The sequence below is a fragment of the Magallana gigas genome, chromosome 8, assembly GCF_963853765.1.
Source record: "Magallana gigas chromosome 8, xbMagGiga1.1, whole genome shotgun sequence".
NCBI lineage: Eukaryota > Metazoa > Mollusca > Bivalvia > Ostreida > Ostreidae > Magallana > Magallana gigas.
In genome coordinates this window covers 27,061,268-27,083,278 of record NC_088860.1, presented here as the reverse complement: position 1 = coordinate 27,083,278, position 22,011 = coordinate 27,061,268, and the positions used below count along the sequence as shown (strand labels likewise).

Genomic DNA, 22,011 nt, shown 5'->3' with positions numbered 1-22,011 from the left:
TACCTACATAGCCTTGTGCTGTACTGTTGATAAAACTGGTTCTTGTGTGAAGGAACCATGTAGGTACTGAAGTTTCAAGATCTTGATCAAAGCCTGTTGAAAATAATGGACCCAAATGATGTAAAGTAACCGTTGTACACGTTTAATGCCTAGGGAATCAATAATTGTTCTAAGATCTAGTTAATTGCACATTGTGTAAAGCTTGTAGCAGTAAATATATATATACAATATTTTGCTTCAATGGTATCTTCATTAATTAGATTAACATATTTAAAAGAAATAAGTATTTTTTGTGTTTATATACAAGTCACACCGGGAGATCTTAAACTTCTCTGCCAGTTAGAAACTTAACCATCTATATATTAGGCATTATAGAATTCTTGATAACCCTATAAGAGTTGAAACTACAGTCTTCTATAGATGTGTTGTTGCTTTGCAATGGTGAATGCCTAATGAAAAGCATCGTCTGCAGTCAAAATGAAATGGAGAATCTATTTGTGTCATTTATGCATGTTATCTATTTTAATACTTTGCATTTTGCAGTTTAAAACAAACAAAAAAAACGTGAATAAAAAAACGTGAATGACACAAGATTACCTCGCTGCTTTTCATGCTTGTTGGTTGCAGTATCACACTCGTCTTTGATATATATATATATATATATATCAGCAATTTTGACATTTGGTGTCTGATTGATGTTTTTACTTTTCTTCAGTGACCGCGGTGAGAGCAAGCAGGAGTCCATCAGAGGCACCCTGCATTACCTGTTTGAGGGGGTCATGCCTTTTCTCCAGGTAAACGTTCACTGGGACCTTCCAGATCTCTGTCAGAAGACTTACACATGTTTTCCCAAAGCAGCGATTTTGATTTATAGATTGAAATTGTAAATTCATCATTCTGCAAATAATTTAGAATTATGATTAAAGAAATGAGCTAAAAATATACTGTAGATTCCTTATTTTACGCGAGTACTTAATTCCACGATTCAACGGTTTTCCATCAAATCGCGAGAACATAAAATCGCGAATGCCGAAATTTTATCATAGTTTCATGTAGTTTACATATGTCTGAAAATTAAAAGCGAGATTTTAAAATTCGCGAGACGGGCTTCTCGCGATTTTACGCGGATATTAACGTAGCTCGCGGGTTTGCTGACGTCACAATAGGAATCGACGTAAAGAGTTGACCGTCATAGTAAACTCATGATTTTATTTTAAAATGACAAATGAGATATTTAGAAGTATAAAAGAAAATATTTTAAAAAGCTTATATGCGGTTTATGACTGTTTATACAAAGATTCATAATATCAAGTGCTGAAAATTTAAAGATGTCACATACATTGTCACATTTTGTTTTATAAAGATAAAGATTGAGTGTGCGTTAGAGCTCTTCCATTTAAAGTCATGTTTTAAAATAGAATGTATGCAATAACTTCGCTTTTTTTTTTTACAATTATAACTTCCGTAATTTGTACTACCGATTAAATTCTTAAATTTCTTTTGGCTTGAGATAACTGTTTTATTCGATTACTTACTTATAATGTTAGTGGTTTCCTGGCAATTTATTTTTGCATTGATTGACTCAGAGTTTCATAAAAACAAGAATAGCAATTTTCTGTATCTTTACAGCCTTACATTAATTGCATTTGATAACATTCACAATAATGTCTAATAAGCATTTACATGTTCTAAAATGTGTTAAACAGCTAGTCTTGTCAATGAATGCATTTCAATTTTGGTGTTCTAAGAAGTAAGGAAATGATGACGTCAGGCTAACGTCGGAATGAAAATATAAGGTTTTGAGAAATCTTTTAAATCTTTAAAGTTTTTTTGCCAAAAATTGGCCGAGAACACATACTGATATTTTTTTATGAATTGATTCATAATTATCTCCTCTGTTTTTGTGTTGAGTATGATTAATTTCGTCTGAATCGTTTAAAAGTTTGGAGCATAGTTTTGTAATGCGTTTCTCGGTTAAAATGTGCATTTTACTATATATTTCATTGAAATTGCGTTGCTTGATTTTATTAATGACACTGTATTTGAAACACGATAACATTATTTCCGCGCAGACGAATCTTAAATAAATTTTAGAAATAAAACTATAAAACCTATGGATCACGTGGACAAATTTTCAAGGTAGGTTTTCTCACAAGCAGGTAAACCCGCGAGCTACCTTAATTCCTCGCGTTTAATTAGGAATTTCCAGTATTCTCTTTGTAATGTAATATCATGTGATTACACATGTTGAGAAGTTTTGCCATTGGATAACACTGCTGATATTAAGTTGGTTGATAAAAGCCAATAAATTAAGATTTTTCAAACAAAGGGAAATAAACATTCAGAAGATGACTGCTGGAATTATGTAGAATGTGACTTGGAGAAAACTGATGAACCTTTGGGTTTTTTTTTCCAGATTTTTTGCCGGTCTTTCTACCAGCCTGACTCCTCAATGTTCCCTGAAGAGCCGGAGCAAATGGACAAACTTGCCACATCATTCAAAGTAAGTTGACCCTGGTCCTGGCCAGTATTTTCAATAAACACCTACTACTATAGATGATTCTTCTGTATATGTTTTTTTTTAAAATCAAAATTGAAGAATAAACGTCGGAAGGGGATCTATTAGATTGCATGGTTTATTCAATTTTTGGTTATCTGCAATGTTTGTCTTCAGGATTTCATGGAGGTGATTGCACCACTGATCAGTATAGAGCGACAGATGAAGAACTTGGTCTCGTGTATGACATCACTGCTGTCTGCCTCCACACTTCCTGTTCGGGTATGTAAACGGGGATGGGGTGACCATCTTTATATTTTAGACATGTACAAACATGTATATAATATTTATAAATATATGATATATACAATATATTCTCTTCATTTTTTTGTCAGGGCAGTGACTCAGGCTAATAAAAAAAAAAAGAATTCATGCATTTAATATTATACTTTGCTATGCTGACTAAATGTGCGTATAGGAGGTGCCTAAATAGACTTGTAGCCTTGACTTTAAAAGTCAGATTGACAAATGATTGGTGGGGCAAATTTTTGTCAGATTTTTATGCATATTATATAAACAGGTTGTAATATATTCTTGAGGGCATGAACTTGTGGGCAAGGGATGTTGTGTTTCCTAAATATTTGGCCTTTATATTATAAAAGCTGAAGAATCTTCAGTACCTGTATATTCATTTGATAATTATTACGAAGACAGAATTTTGGATTGAGGGGATCCCCCTGTTTTGGGACAGATTGTAAAACTGTATTTCTTGAGTTGACTTTGTACGGTTCAATCATTCCAGCTTAAGATCCTAAAGGTATCAATTACTGTTCTATGTGTCCAGTTCTCTGTCCTGTTTTTGATGCTCTCAAATTGAGACGGTGTTCAATGAATGTTGATCTTCATGTCATGCTGTAATTGAAATATTGACCAGTCGTTTTATCTTTTAAAGAGTGTTAAAGTGTTTTTTAAGCTATCATTGTTTTAATTTCTTTCGCATTGATTGTTTAATCACTTATACAGGGTATATGCTATTTGACACATTAACCCATATGATTGCCTAATCAAAATTTGCAGTACATTAATGATCTGTTTTAATCAAGACTGCATGCAGTTAGTTTTTTATTTCTTTGTATTAATTGCTAATAAAGTTCAGAATCAAGAAGAATAGGTGGATTTTATTTCAGTAATAACAACACCACACATTTAGCTCATAATGTATTCAGTACCAATGAAGTTTGATTGGATCTTTATATCACATGAAATATTTTTGACCTATATTATTGGTTTAATACAGCACCATTATTTTGCAAGTATTAATGTGTGAATAAAGCACTTTTTAATTGATCATGAGAGGTTATAATCTCCTTACACATGGTGGGTAATCATTCTTTGAATACTTTTACAGTATATGGAAGAATTCCAAGAAAAATATGGAGGAGGTTTAGCTTCTCAAGATGTCCGCAGCGATGCCAGAAAGGTAGAAAACTAAAACTAAACTAGCTATGTCATTCTGCTCTTTGTGCATTATATTACACGGAATGTAATTTCATGCTGAGTACTTCTTGGTATAAACTGAATTTATATGTTACATTTTAAGACCTATGAAGATTATTACGAAATGGAGGTGGAAATTAACAAGCAGCTGAATGTATTTGCCGGCAATATGAAGGTGGCTTATGGTGGCCCCAACACTGTACAAGCTCAGATTGGCTTCCCATCCAATTTAGGTCAGTATATAAGCATATAGTAGTATATTAACTACTAGACCACTGATATTAAATGTTGAGTAGACTGCAGGATTAACTTGTGTATAACTTGTCTTTAATATTTAACTTCTAGACTAATGCTGGGGTCAACTTGTGTATAACTTGTCTATATTTGACTATTAGACTAGTGCTAGGGTTAACTTGTGTATAACTTGTCTATATTTGACTTTTAGACTACTCAGAGCTGGGAGGGGATGAGGAGCTCCCCCTGGGGATGGAGTTTCAGGAACACCTGCGATGTTTTATCGACAGCAGTAAGAAAGACCCCGTTCAAAAGTTCAAGCTGAGCGAGAAACTCATCAAGCAACTCTCGTAAGTGCCTTGTTTTATGAGGTCACACAAATACTGGTACATTCAGTAGAACTTTGGCTACTATGGGTTTTTGAAACATATTGAACTATAGGTGATTTCTTAATGAAGGTTTTGATATATATTAAAAAAAATCTACATTTTTTTTCATAATCATTTACAGTTTGATTTAGGCTTATTATATTTTCCAAACAAAATTTCTTTCTTCTTTTTAAGTTGAGTATCTTTAAATGCCTGATTGCTTTTTTATTGCAGAATTTCTTCGCAACTTTCACGGTCACACTTGACTGAAAAGGAGAAATTGGAGCAGGTTGACCTAGATGTGAAATGTCTTCAGCTTCTTCGCGGTCTGATTCACAATGAGATAGTAAAGCTTCCAAACGAGTGGGAGACAGAATCGTCTTCGCATCGCAGGTAAGGAATTTTAGGATATTTCTTAAAATGTCAAACTAAATGATAGCATATATTCTGAGTTTATATCTAAAGCCTTTTTGCTATTAGTGCAATGAATTACGTATGTTGACAAAGTTAAATATTTGACTTCTAATGTTTTTTAGAAAAAAGCCGGATATTAAATTCTGCAACCAGCTTGACATTCAAAATATGTTAGATTATTCATGTACATATATTTGAAATGATTTGAATATTATCAACTTTCTTTTATAACAAGGCAAATAAAAAGAGAAGTCCTGAGCTAATAAGGCCCTCTGTTGCCAGATAATATTATTATGCATTTTTATTGAGGATCCTAAAGATCTTATTCATGAATGATTAATGAATAAATTGTATTAGTTGCTGGAGACAAATGTTTCATTTAGTAATACATGATAGTGAACTTTCAAGTAATATTAATTTTTTTTATTTTCTTAATAACTTGAATGTACATGTATGTATTTACAAAGGAAATTGGTGAAATAAATCTGTTTTTGCTTCTCAGTGAAAAACTGATCATACGGTAGTGTACACAGTGGTATCAATGTTGTCTGGAACTTTTGTTAGGAACTTTAAAATATTTACAAATCATTGCAAATTTGGGAATTACATGTAATTGTTTGCAATGCAAACAAGACACAATTCCTATAGAGTTAATGTTTCTTCTAGCATGTTTTCATTCCTGTTATGAATGGTCAACATTGTGACTTATTTTCTTCGTAAATGTAAAATTGCAAATTAAATTTTGAAACAAATCTAGTGAAAAAATTTAATTTCATTCTCGATATTGTAAAAAAAAAAAATTGCATGTCAATTGTTTAAACTTTTAGTAAAGGAATGTTTGTGGCACAGAAAAATTATTTTCACTTTCATTTTATATATGAAATGTTTAACTTTCAAACAAATGAATCCTTTTCATTGGTTTAATTGGTAGTCTTTCCTCTGAAAACCAAAGATTTGACAATGAATGTATTAGAGATACTGTAGAAGCCCATATTTTTGTTGGGTTAAAATTTCATTGTTTTTAAACAAAATAAAATTTCGTTGGCATTTAATTTCGTCATATCGTAATTTTTTGGTAATCATTAATACTTGGGTTAAAAATTCGACATGGATTTAATTTGGTTGAATAATACTGACAACGAAATTAAATCCTCAACAAATATTTCTGCTTCTACATTATTCTCTCTCTCTGTCTCTCTCTCTCTCTCAATATTGAAGTTTATGTGTAATTGATGATATAGCTCTGATCTAGTAAAAAAAAACTTGTATTTGAAAACTAAAAGCTGTATGTCATCATTTAGCATGTAATTAAAGAATTTATCATTTTTTCTGTGTTTGATATTGTAGGCAGCTGAAGGCTATAGAGGATGTACAGAATGCACTGAACCATTACAATGTGGTCACCAGTACCCTGGACCATCTCAACAGCACGCAGGACAGCGTGGTGCGGGAGACTCTCGGCTTCCTTGCCAGCCTGTTATTTAATGGCAACGAAGATGTGCAGGTTAGTAAAACATCACCAACTTTTTTCTCCAATTAACTCTTGTAAATTTAAAAAGGATACTTTCACAGTTTATTGTTTATTTTGACAATATATGTATTTTGTGCATCTTTTTCACAGAGAAAAGAGGGGAATTAAAAAAAAAAAAAATATCCATATTGCATAGGCTAGCTCAGTGGTTTAATTGCATTAAAGAAACTTTTTCTTTTTCATAATACCAAAAAATGGCAAGAAGAAAGTGATGGAAGCAATTTGATCTGTATTTCATGAAACCATGGCTTATCTTTTTTACAGAACAGTCTCATAGCCTACTTCACAGGTACGAGAGAAGAGACGTTCTTCTTTGCCATAAAGAGCCGTATACACATGTCTGCCTTGGCAACCAGAGAAAAGTAAGTGTGTGGTATAAGGGAAAAATATTGCACGTGAAGAAATTAATTTGCATTCTTAGTGAAAAACCTTGTCTCATTTGTGTTATATGCAGGTAGGAATCGCATGAAATTTATTAGGGTTTTTCTTTAGATATGTAACTAACCATTATAGGGAGGGAAATTGATGCACTGTTGCATCATGGTACATGTATTAACATTGATGATCTATGGATCGATGTGCTTACACTTTGGCTATTTATAGTTTATGCACCTAATGTGAAAGTACATGACGGAAGACTGCAAAAAGTTGTTGAAACTGTTATGAAGCTAATCTTGAGTTTGGAATACTTTTGATTATCTGTCAAAGCATTATTTACAAACAGGAAATGCATATAAAACAAGATATAAATGCCAAAAATCTAAGACAATGAAAGGAAAACTATACATCAACCACAGGTTTGGGATGTGCTTTAGGGTGTAATGTGCCTATTTATGAGCTTTGATCAGCCTTAAAAGGCACCTGCAATGCCAATCAAATTTTGATATTTTGGAAATCTATCTAAAAAAAAAGGCATCATCCTTGAAATTTCACTGCTTTAAAACCGAAGTCGGATTTAGCAGTGTTAAAAGAGGTAAAGCTGTTCGGACTTGAAAATTCAATCTGTATTAACATATATGGATCAGTTAGTTAATGTCGCTGTCAGAGTCTTGATTTCATGTTTTGTAGTTTACGTCTTGTGTTATGTGTTTTATTGACTAAGTTCTGTGTTTGTAGGCGACTTCTCCATGCCATGCATCAAGCCAAGGTGGAGGAAGCAGTACAGCAGGCCAAAGCTCTCAGGAAAGCCATGGAAACCGGCAAACTGGCTCAGACGGTCAGTGCCAGCTCATATACAGCATTAAATCAGTTTAGAGTATCTGCTTTGTCTAGCCTTAAGAGTTGAATCACTTCCTCGTATGAAAAAGAAGTACAAGAATCATTGTCATAAAAAAATAATTCAATTCCATCAACTGCATGCATTTGGTTTAAACCTATTAAGTGATTTTGATTTGTTAAACTTTTCTAAGCAAAAACTACCTGCCAAAATATAAAGAACCACTTTTCAAAGCTTATTTACTAGTGATGTTCCAATCATCGATTATAATCGAAAATCTATCGATTGTTGTCGCATTCGAAGAGCTCGATCATAAAAGGTTTCATTACGATTAATCGGTTGAGGTTTTTGTCCCTTTCAACGAGCGCACATCATGAACAGAATATTCTCGATGCGAACTATCTAAACCCTAAAAAGGCTTGCGGTCTGAAAATGGCTGACATGTCAGACGAGCTCCATATTCTTACTAGGGGAAATAGAGCACATTCTCGAATTTGGAAGCATTTTGATTTCAAGAAAATTAATGTTGGACTGCCTACTAAAGAAAATCTGTTAAAAATAATTTTTTTATGGCTAGAAATACTAAGTAAATCAAATTACGAAAGCCTAGTAATGAGTCTGTTCATTGTAACTTGTTTATTTACATTTATTTAGCACTACACTATAAAATGTAAAAATGTCCGATTATGATCGATAATAAGTTAGTTGCGGGAAACCGCTTATAGATTATGAAAATCTCACCGATTCCCATCACTATTATTTACTAATTTTCTGTGTCTCTGTATATATTATTGTATACGTCTGTCTCTTTATTGAAGAAATTAAAGGTGTTTAATTTAATTGACTTGTGGCTCTCTATTACAGGAGATAATGAAAGCCAACCAGCTAGGATCCATGTTATCGATGGCCAAGAAGAGGTCCATGGCCAACCTCAAGGTGAACATTGCCAGCTTATTCTGGGTTAACGGAAGGCATTGGATATTGTTTTATCAACTTTGAATGCATTATATCATTGGGTATATGGGAGGTTCTAAAAAAAACCTCATTATATGACAAGATTTTTAAGACACATTAATAAATGAAAGGTTTAAACTGTATTTTACATGATTAATATATTATATTCAATATTTTCCATATGTGAAGTTATTTTGCAGAAGATTTAATATATGAATCTCTCTCTCATAACAAGCTTTTCTCTTTCAGGTGGGATCGAATGCTGGATCCCGAATGGGATCTCGTTCCCGACTCGGCTCTCAGCTAGGATCACAATCCAAACTGAGCCAGGGTAAATCTAACCTGGGTAGTAATATGTTGTTGCCGGGGGTAATGATGAACGGGGGCAACAAATCTAGTCTACAACTGAATGGCCTGGCCGGGCCCAAGTCAAAGGTTGCACCCATGGAAAACCCTGAGGTCATCATAGGGGTGAGTTCAGCCATTGGATTCCAGATATTAAAATTCTGATTCTGAATAAACAGTTCGGTCATGAACCTGTTACCATTTGAATACCAGTAATGAATAACAGTAGGTGTTGTGCTGTAATGATAGCAGAGATTTGCCTGATTTGGTTCAGTTGTTTTATCATTAAAAAAATTCTTGTGGGTTTGATAAAAAGATTTTGTTATGGAGTTTTAGCAAGTAGAACAAGTAGTTGTGCTGACTTCTCTGATAGGGTGTGTTATTGTCTATAACAAAAAGATTCCTGATATCACAAGGTTTATTTTTTTGTCTCACAGAACGTGGAGGAGGAGGAGTTACAGGAGCTGATGGAAGCAGCAATGAGCATGTCTGGGGATCTGGAGTTTAGGGACGATGGCTACATCGAATTGGTGCTAAGAATTCTGGGATTGATGTGCGACAACCAGCATCATGATATTCAAGTACAATAGTTTTTCCTTTTCCTAAACCATGTTACTTACTTTCATAAACAAACCCCCAGATGACAAATAATTATAATCATGCGTTGACAAATTTATGGTCAGTAACTCTCTCATATGGTGTCATTTTGTTGTAGAACTATTTACGAGAGCAACCAGACAACATTAAATCGGTGAACTTGGTTGGAGAAACTACCAAATTTCTGAACATTTTATACTCCAATATCAGTGACAAGTCAATGCCGCTAGTGGTACAGCTGTTTGACACACTGGTAGAGTTCACTTCGGTGAGTACTTGTATCAAGACATGGAGGTGCTGTGGGGGTTGGGAACACAACTGCTTGGTCATATGTTTACGACCTTCTTTCTAATGGAATATTGATCATTTATATGAAAAATAAAAAAATCACTATATACAGAGGGGTTTTTTTGGCCTGTGTAATTTTCGCCCTTCTACACTTGCAAACGGTTTTGCCCCTTCTTGATTTTGCCCATATACAGATGTGTTTGAAGAGTGATAATTTGAGACATTGGAATTTGTCCAGTATTAAATTCGCCCGCTGACAATTAGCGGGGAAATGAAACGGTGGCAAATACTTCCCTGTATACAGTATTCTGAGTTATATATACGTGTATTGGGGTATTTCTAAAATAACATCATTTCTTTGAATAAAAATAAGGTACAATGTTCATTTAGAAAATGTTTCATTTAATGATATTGACAACATGTATCATGTTTAAGTACTGCTTTTAATGCCACTTAGTAGTCTTTTGCTGTATGTTGATTCCAGGGAAACCAGAAAAACCAGGCCATGGTGTTTGACAACAAAGTCTGTGATTACATGAACCACATTCTGAGGGTCGGTCACTTCCACAACTGTGGGATCAAAGAGGTCTGTAAGACGCCGTAAACAAAATATCCCCACCCCAACCTTTTATTTCATCTCATTTAAAAAAGGTCTTCTTATCTTCTTTCTATGGTGGAAATACCTTAGGTCTATTTATCTTTATTTCTAGTCTCATTTGAAGAGCAGTAAAAATAAATTTTTAGAAGGTTTTTCCTCTACATTTTCTATCATCTTTTCAGATATTAGTGATATAAATAGCATTAGATTGATCGTTATCCGAGTGAACAGTAAATGGGACATTATGTTGCATCATTAATACATGTTATCTACTGTGGAAGCAAAATTATTCGTTGGGGATTTAATTCCGTTGGTAGTATAAATCAACCTTAAATTCGTGACGAAATTTTAAATCAAGTATTCATAAATACAGAGTTTCTGACTTGATTTTTCTTAAAACCCCAAAAAACAATCAAGTGTTAACTGCACAAATTTTGCTCCGAGTTAGGATTTTGCACAATCGTGTATAAAGAAGAAAAAATAACATTGAACAAGTACATATATTTCTAAAGTGGCATTATATGGTTGAACAATCCATTGGGTTATCATATATGATGTGAAAAAATTTTTTCTTTGAAGAGATTTCATGTAGGAGCTATAGTACTCTTGATAAATGCATTAGATCAAAAGACATATTAATAATGGATTGATGAAAAGGGGGACCCAACTAAAGCTTTGGATTTAAGTTGATTGTTATCTTCTTGAATTTTTTTTTCTCAGGAGTATGTGCTGAAGAAGTCGATAGCCACTCTGATCCGGTCGCTGACCGAGGAAAACCCTCCCGTAGAGGATGAGGATACCCTTTTAGCCAAGGTACATAACTCTCCTCTCTAATGTGGAAACATTCTATAAAACCTAAAATCATGAAAATTCATACACCTACCTACCCCAACATAATTCTAAAGATAACGTACAACACGATGATTTAATCAGAATTGATTTATTGATGCATGCCTGAAAATCCTAACTGTGTATATGTATCTTCATAAGTCACTATATTAAATAGAAAATACAATTGAAATACATTTTTTACACAGCAATAACAAATATATTTCAGTTTACTAGATAATTCTAAAAAATTTTCAAATATAAAGATTGAAAAAAATATAGTTTGTTGTAGCATTTCAGTTTTTATACATACTTATTTATACTCACACAAAACAACATTTTATGCATGTATTTTTATATTTTTGGAAAAATTAAATTAAACCTAATGCACAGAGACTTCTTATTAGATCATTTAATTTTTTTATGCCTTGAAATTTAACATTTGATTTTTTAAATGTGAAGCCAGAGAAAAAGGAGGATCGCACTGTAACTGTGGTAATTAACGAACAAAGTCGTTAGGACCGTGTCCTTTCATTATCTCTTTACATTTATTTGCTTGTGTTGATTTCTTTCTTGGATGGTCAAATATTCGATATAAGATATGGTTATGGAATTGATCAGCACATTGCACCTATAGATATTAAATAAAACTTTTTAAGAAATTAATTTCCAAAACATTTTTTTAAAAAATCGAGTATTTAATTTAATTTAATTTAAGTAATATAAATTAAAGGTTCATTTCCTAAAAACTTAATTGTTAAACTTAAATTAAGATTAGGTGAAAATGATTTTGGAAAATGATTGAAATTCATTAACTAACTTCCAATGGCTTTGAAGCATGTAAGAGTTATGTATTGTAAAATAGTTTTCTTTTTTTTTTGTAATCTGAAATTATGTAAACAATAAACGAGTCTATTAATTAAAATAATTGCTGACTTCCAAAATAATTTTGATTTTTGATTTTTTATTTTAAAGTAAACTTTCCCAAACTTTTGGTGTTGTACCAAGTGACTGTTAGCTGTGAACTTCTATTCTTATTGTTTATTTATAACTGTTTTGAGTCACTCTGTAATTTACATTAAAATTATTTGTCAAAAAAACATTAAAGGTTCGATACACGAAAGAAAATCTGATCTCTTTTAACATCATCATATTAGACTGATTACAATAAACATTTCTTTAGATTCTGTGATTTTTTCATGAAAATGATTTTTCAAGAGATTTTAAGTCACAGATTTATAACTGGCACCCTTTTGTACTTGTTAAGGATGAAACAATGAAAGGACCTGCAAGTGTGGTAAGGGAGAGAACCCTGTTGTATCTTTTCTCAGACATTGTTTGTTGTTGTTGTTGCTGTTGTTGTTTTATAAACTTAATATTAAATTGGGCATGGTTGTTGTGGATTTAATTTTGTCTGCAGGTGAAATGACATCCTCCCTTTCAGCCATGAAAGCATTGAAAGAAAAAAAATAATGCCTGGCCGCCAAACACGCAAACACGCAGAATAAATTGTCTCCCACCTTCATTGTTTTCTTAAAAAGCAAGTAAAAAATAAACCCACTCCCCTCAACTCCCCAACCTCCTACAAATACAACAAAATAAAATAAGATAGCTTTTTTTCTTGATTTCGATGTTGTCAATGTATGAAGCATGCTTGTTGTCAATTTTGTGTGTATACTGCATTAGATATCCACGCATCGAGACTCCATAGTCCTGGTTCGCTCTAAGAGGGTAAGATGATCACTCCTTAATTTGTCTCTACCTTCTTTTATCTCTCTTTTTTCCCTCTCTCTCTTTCTCCATCTCTCTCTCTTTCTCTCTCTCTCTCTCTCTCTCTCTCTCTCTCTCTCTCTCTCTCTCTCTCTCTCTGTGTCCTTTGTGCTCTAGATTTTGTAGCATCATTGTCTAGATGCATAGCCACCCTGTTTGCACACTCCAATTTAACTTGTGATTCTCTCTGATGTTAGTCTCTTTAACAATTATCGATCCTCCCCTTCATCTTCCAGTTGCACATCTTTTTTCCCTGCACATCCTTTATTCTCCAGTGCTTATCGTCTTTTCAGTAGTCATTTAATTTACTCCTGTTCTTTTTTCTAGACGACTTCTCTATACTTGTGGTTTGCCTTTATTTTTTAATTATTAATTTTTGCACTAAAATGCTATAATTGTAGTGTAAATATGGATATATATAGTTTATTTGCTGATTATCACATATTTATAAATGCTTTTTCATTCAATATAGCTAAGAAATGACAGCTTTTGGGCAATGTGACTTATTGCTTGTTTCAGTACTGAGTAATATGTATTTTACATTATGCTAATAATTTTAAACCCAAACGCAAGTAAGTTGTGTTTGAAACAAATTGAAAATGGAAGGGTTAGACTTATCCAAAATCTTGACAAACAAAAATTATTTTTAAAGAATGATAGAGTATATCTTAAGATTAAAAATAAAAGGGGGGAGGGGGGAGGGGGTAAGATCCCCCCCCCAATCCCTGGTTTTTACCCATATGCAAGTACATGTTAAATCTGTACATGTATCTTCACCTTCATTTTCTCCCCAAACAAGACTGTACTACAGCTTAAATGCTATAATGGTAGAAATGTTTTTTTAATTATTTGGATGATTTATAATGATGTAAAATATAAATAATGCAGAAATGATATTGTTTTCAAACAAGAATTATTGATTTCCCAATAATTTGCATATAAATCTAGGAACTGTATGGTATGCTGTGGCTTAAAACATTGCAAAGAAAGATTGAAAAATAATTTTTGGCTGTTTTCTATGTAATTAACTTAAAATTCAATGAACTTCAAGGGTAATATTAAGGGATTAATTGTGTGGGAATGAAATGATGGTTGTCCTTCTATGTTCTTGATTCTATTTGATTTCTATCAGAATTTGATTCATATACATGTATATTAAATAATGAATTTGTGATGATAATTTTAAGTGAGACAACTATATTTATAAAAGATTAAAAAATATGCAAAAGTTTTAAGGATGATAATTATGAATTCAAAGTGATCTCATGACATTGTAAAAGATATCACAGCTTTCATGAAATGTTGTCATGGTAACTCATTGTGTCTTACAGGAAGTAATGGAATACCTAGATGCTGACCTGTGTGTCATAACGATGACCGAGGCTTTTAATCAGCTGCAGGTAAGAAAAGAACAATACATCTGTAAAATTACAGCATTTCTATGATCTACAGTCCTTTATTTACAGTATTTACACATATTTACAGTATTTCGATCAGTCTTTACAGTATTTTCACTGTTCTTTACAATGTTTACACCAATCTTTACTGTATTTACACCATTCTTTACACCAGTCTTTACAATATTTACGGTAGTCGTTGATGGTGCATGTAGATTACAATCATATATATATTTATAGCCAGCTCATTAATGCCTTGTTATGGACATGTAGTTTTAAGGTTAGATAAGGATCCAGTGAAAATTCAGATTTAATAATGATTGACTTTTTATCTCAATAGCATTTAAGAGAGAGAGAGAGAGAGAGAGAGAGAGAGAGAGAGAGAGAGAGATACGATCACTGGATTCTTTAGAAAAATACTAACAGAGATGTACATATATGTAGGGCATAATACAAGTATAAGGTATTTAATACATAGCAGTATATCTGTACTACATTGTATTATTTCAATCAGTATATAATCAGCCTAGATGCTAAAACTTATTTAGGATTCAGTCTTCACAACTTCTTTTAATGATATATTCATCCTTGTATAGTTTATCAATATAGTGAATCCATGAGGGCAGCATTTGGGTGTTTGTTCTTATTATATCTGTGATATATCATTTCATTTTCATCTGTTCACCAATCACCACTGAATATTTTGCACCATTAGGAAATGGATCGGTCGCCTGCTAAAAAGGTAATGGATATATCTGTGCTTTTTTTTTTTTTGCTATTCTAATGGAGTGCTGGTGTCATAGTTCACTTTATTAATATTTGTCATAAATTGTAGATTATAATTGAATCATTTTCTGTGTAGTGCTTTAGCAATTTTTTTTTTATCAAGCTAGCAATACTAATTAGGCAATGCTTTCTCAATAAAAATGAAATATTCCTTTATATGTACCTACCTAACTCCATATTTGACCCCCTCTTCCACCTGTCTTCCAATTATACCACCACATTTGCTAAAGAAATTTTGTTAAAATTTTTAATTTGGTTCTAGATGAAAGATTTTCATCTTTTAATCATAGTGCAGGCTATTAATACCTAATGTCACTGAGTTTACATTTACAAAACCCAATCTAATGATTAATTATCACACCCATGTCCTAAACACCCTTAACTGAAACAGTACAATCAATTTGTGATCACTTTTAACCACAAAGTGTATTTTTTAACCAATCTAGCCCACAATTGTTGTTTTGACAAGCAAGAAACTTTCTTTTGATGTTTTAGATGTGTTTATATCTTTTATTTTTAGAAATAAGAAATTTAGCTTTCATTGTGGCAATTTATTTGAGTTTATGAAGAATTAAATTATTTAGCTTAAAATTTATAATGATGTCAATGATTTTAAACAACTAAATATTGAACAAATACGGTTGCCTAATTTGTAAAATGTGTTTGTTTTAAATAAATAGGAAAAAGTAAGTATATCATAACGTATGATATGAGAATGAAATTGAATGGTTTGAAATTGTTGGTTTTTTTACAATCAAGTTGTATGTGTTATACATATGTTTTTATGTGTTTCTAAGTTTATGATTTAATTAAGTGGAATAACGAATGGATTTTTAGATTGTGGTATAAGTATGAAAGAATGATACAGTAAAACTTGTTTAGTATGAACACGGATATACCAAATTCTCAGATGTAGCGAAGTTTTTTTTGAGTCCCCGGTAAAATTCCTAACAAACCTTTGCAAAACTTTATGGTTATAACGAATTGGGATATAATGAATTTACAGATATAGCAAACTGATTTTGTGTCCTGTAGAAGTTAATAATAACGAAATTTAATACTTTTATAACGAATTTCTTTCAGTTAAATAAAGTTTGAACTACTATTTAACATAATACTTTGAAAAAAAAATATTTATATAAATTTTTCAACTCAAAATCCTATCATTATTGGTACTAAAGTAATATATTTTTATTCTAAGCCTCAATTAGTGAAAATTATAGTTTGGTGAAAGAAAACATGTGTATAGTGAATTCGCTAAAGCTATTATAATTATGAATTTGTTATATGGATATAACGATTTATGGACATAACGAAGTAAATCAATTGGTCCCTAGGACTTCGCTATAACCAAGTTTTACTGTATTGTGATTGCATAACAAATATGTGTGATAATTTCTGATTGAATGTTAATTAAGGAAAGAATGTTTGCATGATTACAAGGAATGTGTTTTGTTTTCTAACAGGTTGTATTAAGATGGCCGGCTAGTTGTGGCCATCTTAAGGCTGTATCGATCTTCTTTAGAAATGAAAAAAAAGCTATGCATATAAAGATATAGGAAAATATTTAAATTTTAAAAAATATTTAAATTTTAAAGCTAATTTAATTAATGGAATTTTCTTTACCTTAAGATAGTCTATAGCTGAAAATATTATATTTAAAAAAAAAAGAAATTGGTTAATTTGATGAGTAATTTGCTGACCCAGCCAACTTAAGGTAGCTTGCAGGTTCATTAAAGTCAGACAACCCTGAGAAATTATCAGTTACATGCAGTTACCCTTAGGATGATTTCAAAATTCTATCTCTGAAATTTTTTCGTGATTCATCTGCATAGTAATGTTTTGATAGCATTTTATTCACACCAATATTGATCAACACAAGTAAAATCAATGGACATGCTGTAATTTTTTTTTACACTTAGTTATTTTGCTATTATGACATCGATATCTGCAAACTTGCGAGCTACCTTAAAAGAATACAGACTGATTAAGTGTAGTTAATTGCTGTAAGAGTTTGATTTGCTCTAATGAATGATCTTACTTAGACTTACATTTAAAACACATTGGCAACAGTAAACACCTATGTCAACTTAGATACTTGCTCATGAGTAATAAAGATACAAAGTCTTGAATAATGATAAAGATGATAGCTAGACTTTAGATGAGAAAAATATTTTCTACTTAGCATTTTTTTTTCTGTCCGTAAAAAGGGAGTTGAATTTTATTCAAGTCTTATTGAGACATGATGCTGAGTTTTATCGGCTCTCATTGTTGTATATTGGAGTATTATCTAAATGGAGTCTTGCTTTACACTTTCCCTGCTTGTGAAAGCTTTTGGAAATGTACGTGTATGACTTCATTGTCTATTAGCGTTTGCAAATATTTGTGTTTTCAATTAGATTATATCTGCATTCATAATAAATCTATCATTTGACAAAATACTTCGAATTCCATTGATCAATGATGATAAATATTAAAATATTATATAAATAAACTTTTATATAAAATTGCATGTGTTTGGTACAAAATATTTTGTTATTGAATACCATTTAATGTTGCCATTTCCTTTGATTTAATGAGGACTATTGCCAATTTCAGTGGCTTACTTGTTTTGAGTTGACATCTTGATGAATTGTTTTACAGAAGCGAGACCCCGACTTTGACGAGCTGTATAACCTGATACAGGACACAGGGTACGCGTATTATCACATCCTGTGTAGGAAACTGGACCTGGAGGACGATGTAAAGAGACACCGTAAGTGTGTGATGAAAAAGTGTAAATAGAGTCCGTAAGTGCTCGTTGTATTAGTATTAAGAAACTCCATAAGTGCGCATTGTATTAGTGTAAATAGAGTCCATAAGGATACGTAAGTGCTCGTTGTATTAATGTTAAGAGACTCCATAAGTTTGCGTTGTATTAGTGTAAAGAATGAGACTCTGTAAGTGGGTGTTTTATTAGTGTAAAAAGACTCCGTAAGTGTGCGTTGTATTAGTGTAAAGAATGAGACTGTAAGTGGGTGTTTTATTAGTGTAAAAAGACTCCGTAAGTGTGCGTTGTATTAGTGTAAAGAGACTCAGTAAGTTTGCGTTGTTTTAGTGTAAAGAATGAGACTCTGTAAGTGGGTGTTTTATTAGTGTAAAAAGACTCCGTAAGTGTGCATTGTATTAGTGTAAAGAGACTCAGTAAGTTTGCGTTGTTTTAGTGTAAAGAATGAGACTCTGTAAGTGGGTGTTTTATTAGTGTAAAAAGACTCCGTAAGTGTGCATTGTATTAGTGTAAAGAATGAGACTCTGTAAGTGGGTGTTTTATTAGTGTAAAAAGACTCAGTAAGTGTGCGTTGTATTAGTGTAAAGAGACTCAGTAAGTTTGCGTTGTATTAGTGTAAAGAATGAGACTCTGTAAGTGGGTGTTTTATTAGTGTAAAAAGACTCTGTAAGTGTGTGTTGTATTAGTGTAAAGAATGAGACTCTGTAAGTGGGTGTTTTATTAGTGTTAAAAAGACTCCGTAAGTGTGCGTTGTATTAGTGTAAAGAGACTCAGTAAGTGTGCTTTGTATTAGTGTAAAAAATGAGACTCTGTAAGTGGGTGTTTTATTAGTGTAAAGAATGAGACTGTAAGTTTGTGTGCAGCCAGAGGCTGACACTTTAGGCTATTACTTGTGAAAGATATTGCAAAAACAAGGTTTTTTTTCCATTTATAATTCTGCCTGCAGAGGCAAATTCTATACCTAAATATGGCACTGTAAAACAATCTTGTATTCAAGATGACATATCTTGTCTTTTACAACGAAGTTATTTTTATTTTAAAAAAAAGTTGGCTAACAGTAGTAGTTTTATGCAGATAGTGGTATGGGAAACAATAGAACATGACATATTCTGCATTAGCCTTAAGGCCGTAAAGTTAACTTCTGACTTGCATACCGTAGTTTTAAAGAGCATTTTCTCTTATCTAAGATAATTTTTTGTAGGCCTCATGCAAACTTCAAAATCTTGGATTTATGTAACAGTTTTGAAAATCAGAAATGCAGAAAGCTATGAAGATTGTATCATTAGTACTCTGAGAGAAACAAAGAGATTAATTTATTAGACTGTGTGATGTAAAAAAAAAGATTGTTTGAATTATAGATCTGGTCAAAAATCCCAACCAAAACATGGCGTGGGATTTCTTTGCCACGAGTACCATGTCCATTGAAGTGATCAAAGATGATGTTCTACAAAAGATCTACTACAGGGTCAAGGACAGAGTAAGTATTTAGTGTCAAGGTCATTGCAGATAACAGATAGCCAGTCATTGAAGTTAACAGATTTATTCAAAATGAATTGTCTAGTTTAAATGTTACACATGATTGTATTGTTAAAGCCATGCAGACAAGAGATTATCATGGATATAAATTGGAGATGAAAAAAACCCAGATTGTCTAGGTCATAGCAATGAACAGATTGTCATGTTCAGATGGTAGTCATGGTCATGATAGTTCAAATATTTGATTGCCAAGGTCACTGAATGGAACATATAGTCAAACTGGTGGGAGCAGGTTTTCTGTACTAATCAGCTTGACTGCAGGTATTTCATTCACTGCATTAGTGATTACTATTGTTTAATGGAGATTAGGACATTTTGTACTATCACACTGTAGAATGTGCTGAGAGAGGAGATTAAGGAGAAGTTTAAGTATGATGTGGACAGGACGACCCCCAGCAATAAGATCCGTGACTTTATGGACTGGGCCAGTGATATCATTCAGGACATCAAGTACCAGCGAAAAGTCCACGCCAACCCCGTCGGCCAGATGCTAGTCAAATTGTGGTAAGGACTACCAAACAGTGCATGGTAACAGTGACAGCTTTTGACAGGATCCCATGAATACTTTAGATTCCTTATTTTACGCGAGAATTTAATTCCACGTTTGAAATGCTTTGCATCAAATGGTGAGAATATAAAATCGCAAACGCAGAATTTTGATCATAGTTACATTTAGTTAACATCTTTTCGAAAAATAAAATAGAGATTTTAAAATCCACAAGATGTGTTTCTCATGATTTTACCCATATATTAATTCCTCGCTTTAAATTAGGAATCTACATGCAGTAACTGTGGTGTTCCTGAGTTTTGTAATCAATTATGTTGACTTTTGACAGGATCCCCTCAAATAACATTGTGGTATTCCTGAGTTTTGTAATCAATTATGTTGACTTTTGACAGAATCCCCATGAATTACATTGTGTGGTGTTCCTGAGTTGTGTAATCAATTATGTTGACTTTTGACAGGATCCCCATTAATTACATTGTGGTGTTCCTGAGTTTTGTAATCAGCATTATCATCATGATAACATGGAGAGACCCAAAACTTGCTGATGGAACATCTGACACGAACAGGTAATATACTGTTTTCATTTTGCACTCATGCCTTGCCATGACATATTTTTGTGCCTGGCCCTTGTATCCCATTAATGTAAAGCAGGAAACTGCAATTTTAAAATGGTTCAGTAACATCAATCTATGAATTTATTTTTTTCTCCATAAGATAAAAGATTGGGCTCTTGATTATTTTATTTATTTTTGTTTAGAATGCCCTATTGTATCTCTCCTTCATACAATAACAATTAGTAACACAACTGGAGTTATTTCCCTTAGCGGTTATTTAACTACTCTGTCCTTCCTTGCAGTGCCAAGCCCGAGTACACAATGTCAAACTACGAGCCATTCCTGTACGTTTGGGGCGGCGTACATAACCTCCTCAGTTTGTGTATCCTCATCACGTTTCTCATATCCAACAATCCAACCTTCCCACCATACACTTGGATCAAGAAAAAATTGTAAGTATCCTTCACCTTATAAGTCAGGTTTAAACTTCCCAAAAGGAGAGAGTTGACATGTTAGTGGAGACATTTTAGTTTGAATCATTATACTATTGCAGCAGTAGCATTTCAGGCATTGCATATATACATGATTGACAGTATGATTGAGTTTATCAGGCCCATGCATCAATATCTCAATTGCATGTATCTTTCAGTATATCAGAAATTATAACATCATAGTTATCAAAGAAATTAAACTACAATACCTGAGCATATTTTTTTTTTTTTTTAAATGGTCAAGGTTGAATGATTTCTAGACAGAACACCCTTTTGGATTTTGAAAGAATGTTTATTAGCCTCCTGCTTTTGCTAAGAGTCGGAGAGGAATTATGATTAAGCTTGTATAGCTAACTATGTTTTTAATATAAATGTCATGACTGGTGGAAATGGACATCTTACTTCACCTGATCATATCATTATCTTTGTTTGAACCTTGAGACCAATAGTGCGCATGATTTAATATGTCTCTTTTACAGGAGTGAAAGGAGGTGGGTTACTTCCCCTTCACTTTATCTGTAGAGCTTATTTATCTGCCATTTTATGTACAGGTGCTTTTGGTGAATGGAAATTAGATATGTACTACTACCATAATAAGTAATGATTACACCCATGTCCAAATCCCTTATAGAAATCTACTACTAACTATGTAGGATCAAACCAGCTTATTTATTTAGAGTACAGTAATGCCTCAGCATCATTTTAATGCACGGTTTATATATGTATCGAAGAATGCCAAGCATAATTTAACTGCTCCCTTACTTGATGAAGTGCACTGAACCTTAGACATGAAAACGTCCATCAAATGTCATTGAAATACATGTTGAAGATCAAG

At 32.6% G+C, this 22,011-nt stretch overlaps 1 protein-coding gene across 4 annotated transcripts in view; it reads left to right on the top strand.

Annotated features, from left to right (window-relative positions):
- The window catches only part of LOC105327506 (inositol 1,4,5-trisphosphate receptor type 3), a 97,277-nt gene that overhangs the window by 66,141 nt on the left and 9,125 nt on the right, over positions 1–22,011 (top strand). For 3 of the 4 annotated variants that reach the window (XM_066067906.1, XM_066067904.1, XM_066067905.1), the window contains 28 exons: positions 716–794; positions 2,417–2,503; positions 2,675–2,779; positions 3,300–3,314; positions 3,906–3,977; positions 4,098–4,227; positions 4,440–4,578; positions 4,831–4,989; positions 5,513–5,530; positions 6,358–6,514; positions 6,806–6,903; positions 7,658–7,757; positions 8,622–8,693; positions 8,961–9,182; positions 9,494–9,637; positions 9,772–9,921; positions 10,426–10,527; positions 11,260–11,352; positions 11,830–11,862; positions 12,635–12,664; positions 14,469–14,537; positions 15,250–15,276; positions 17,964–18,075; positions 19,446–19,564; positions 19,958–20,127; positions 20,590–20,697; positions 20,988–21,137; positions 21,656–21,667. In XM_066067906.1, the coding sequence (XP_065923978.1) occupies positions 716–794; positions 2,417–2,503; positions 2,675–2,779; positions 3,300–3,314; positions 3,906–3,977; positions 4,098–4,227; positions 4,440–4,578; positions 4,831–4,989; positions 5,513–5,530; positions 6,358–6,514; positions 6,806–6,903; positions 7,658–7,757; positions 8,622–8,693; positions 8,961–9,182; positions 9,494–9,637; positions 9,772–9,921; positions 10,426–10,527; positions 11,260–11,352; positions 11,830–11,862; positions 12,635–12,664; positions 14,469–14,537; positions 15,250–15,276; positions 17,964–18,075; positions 19,446–19,564; positions 19,958–20,127; positions 20,590–20,697; positions 20,988–21,137; positions 21,656–21,667 (2,772 nt within the window). The remainder of the gene's footprint in view (positions 1–715; positions 795–2,416; positions 2,504–2,674; positions 2,780–3,299; positions 3,315–3,905; positions 3,978–4,097; positions 4,228–4,439; positions 4,579–4,830; positions 4,990–5,512; positions 5,531–6,357; positions 6,515–6,805; positions 6,904–7,657; positions 7,758–8,621; positions 8,694–8,960; positions 9,183–9,493; positions 9,638–9,771; positions 9,922–10,425; positions 10,528–11,259; positions 11,353–11,829; positions 11,863–12,634; positions 12,665–14,468; positions 14,538–15,249; positions 15,277–17,963; positions 18,076–19,445; positions 19,565–19,957; positions 20,128–20,589; positions 20,698–20,987; positions 21,138–21,655; positions 21,668–22,011) is intronic. The other variant, XM_066067903.1, reaches the window with a different exon arrangement.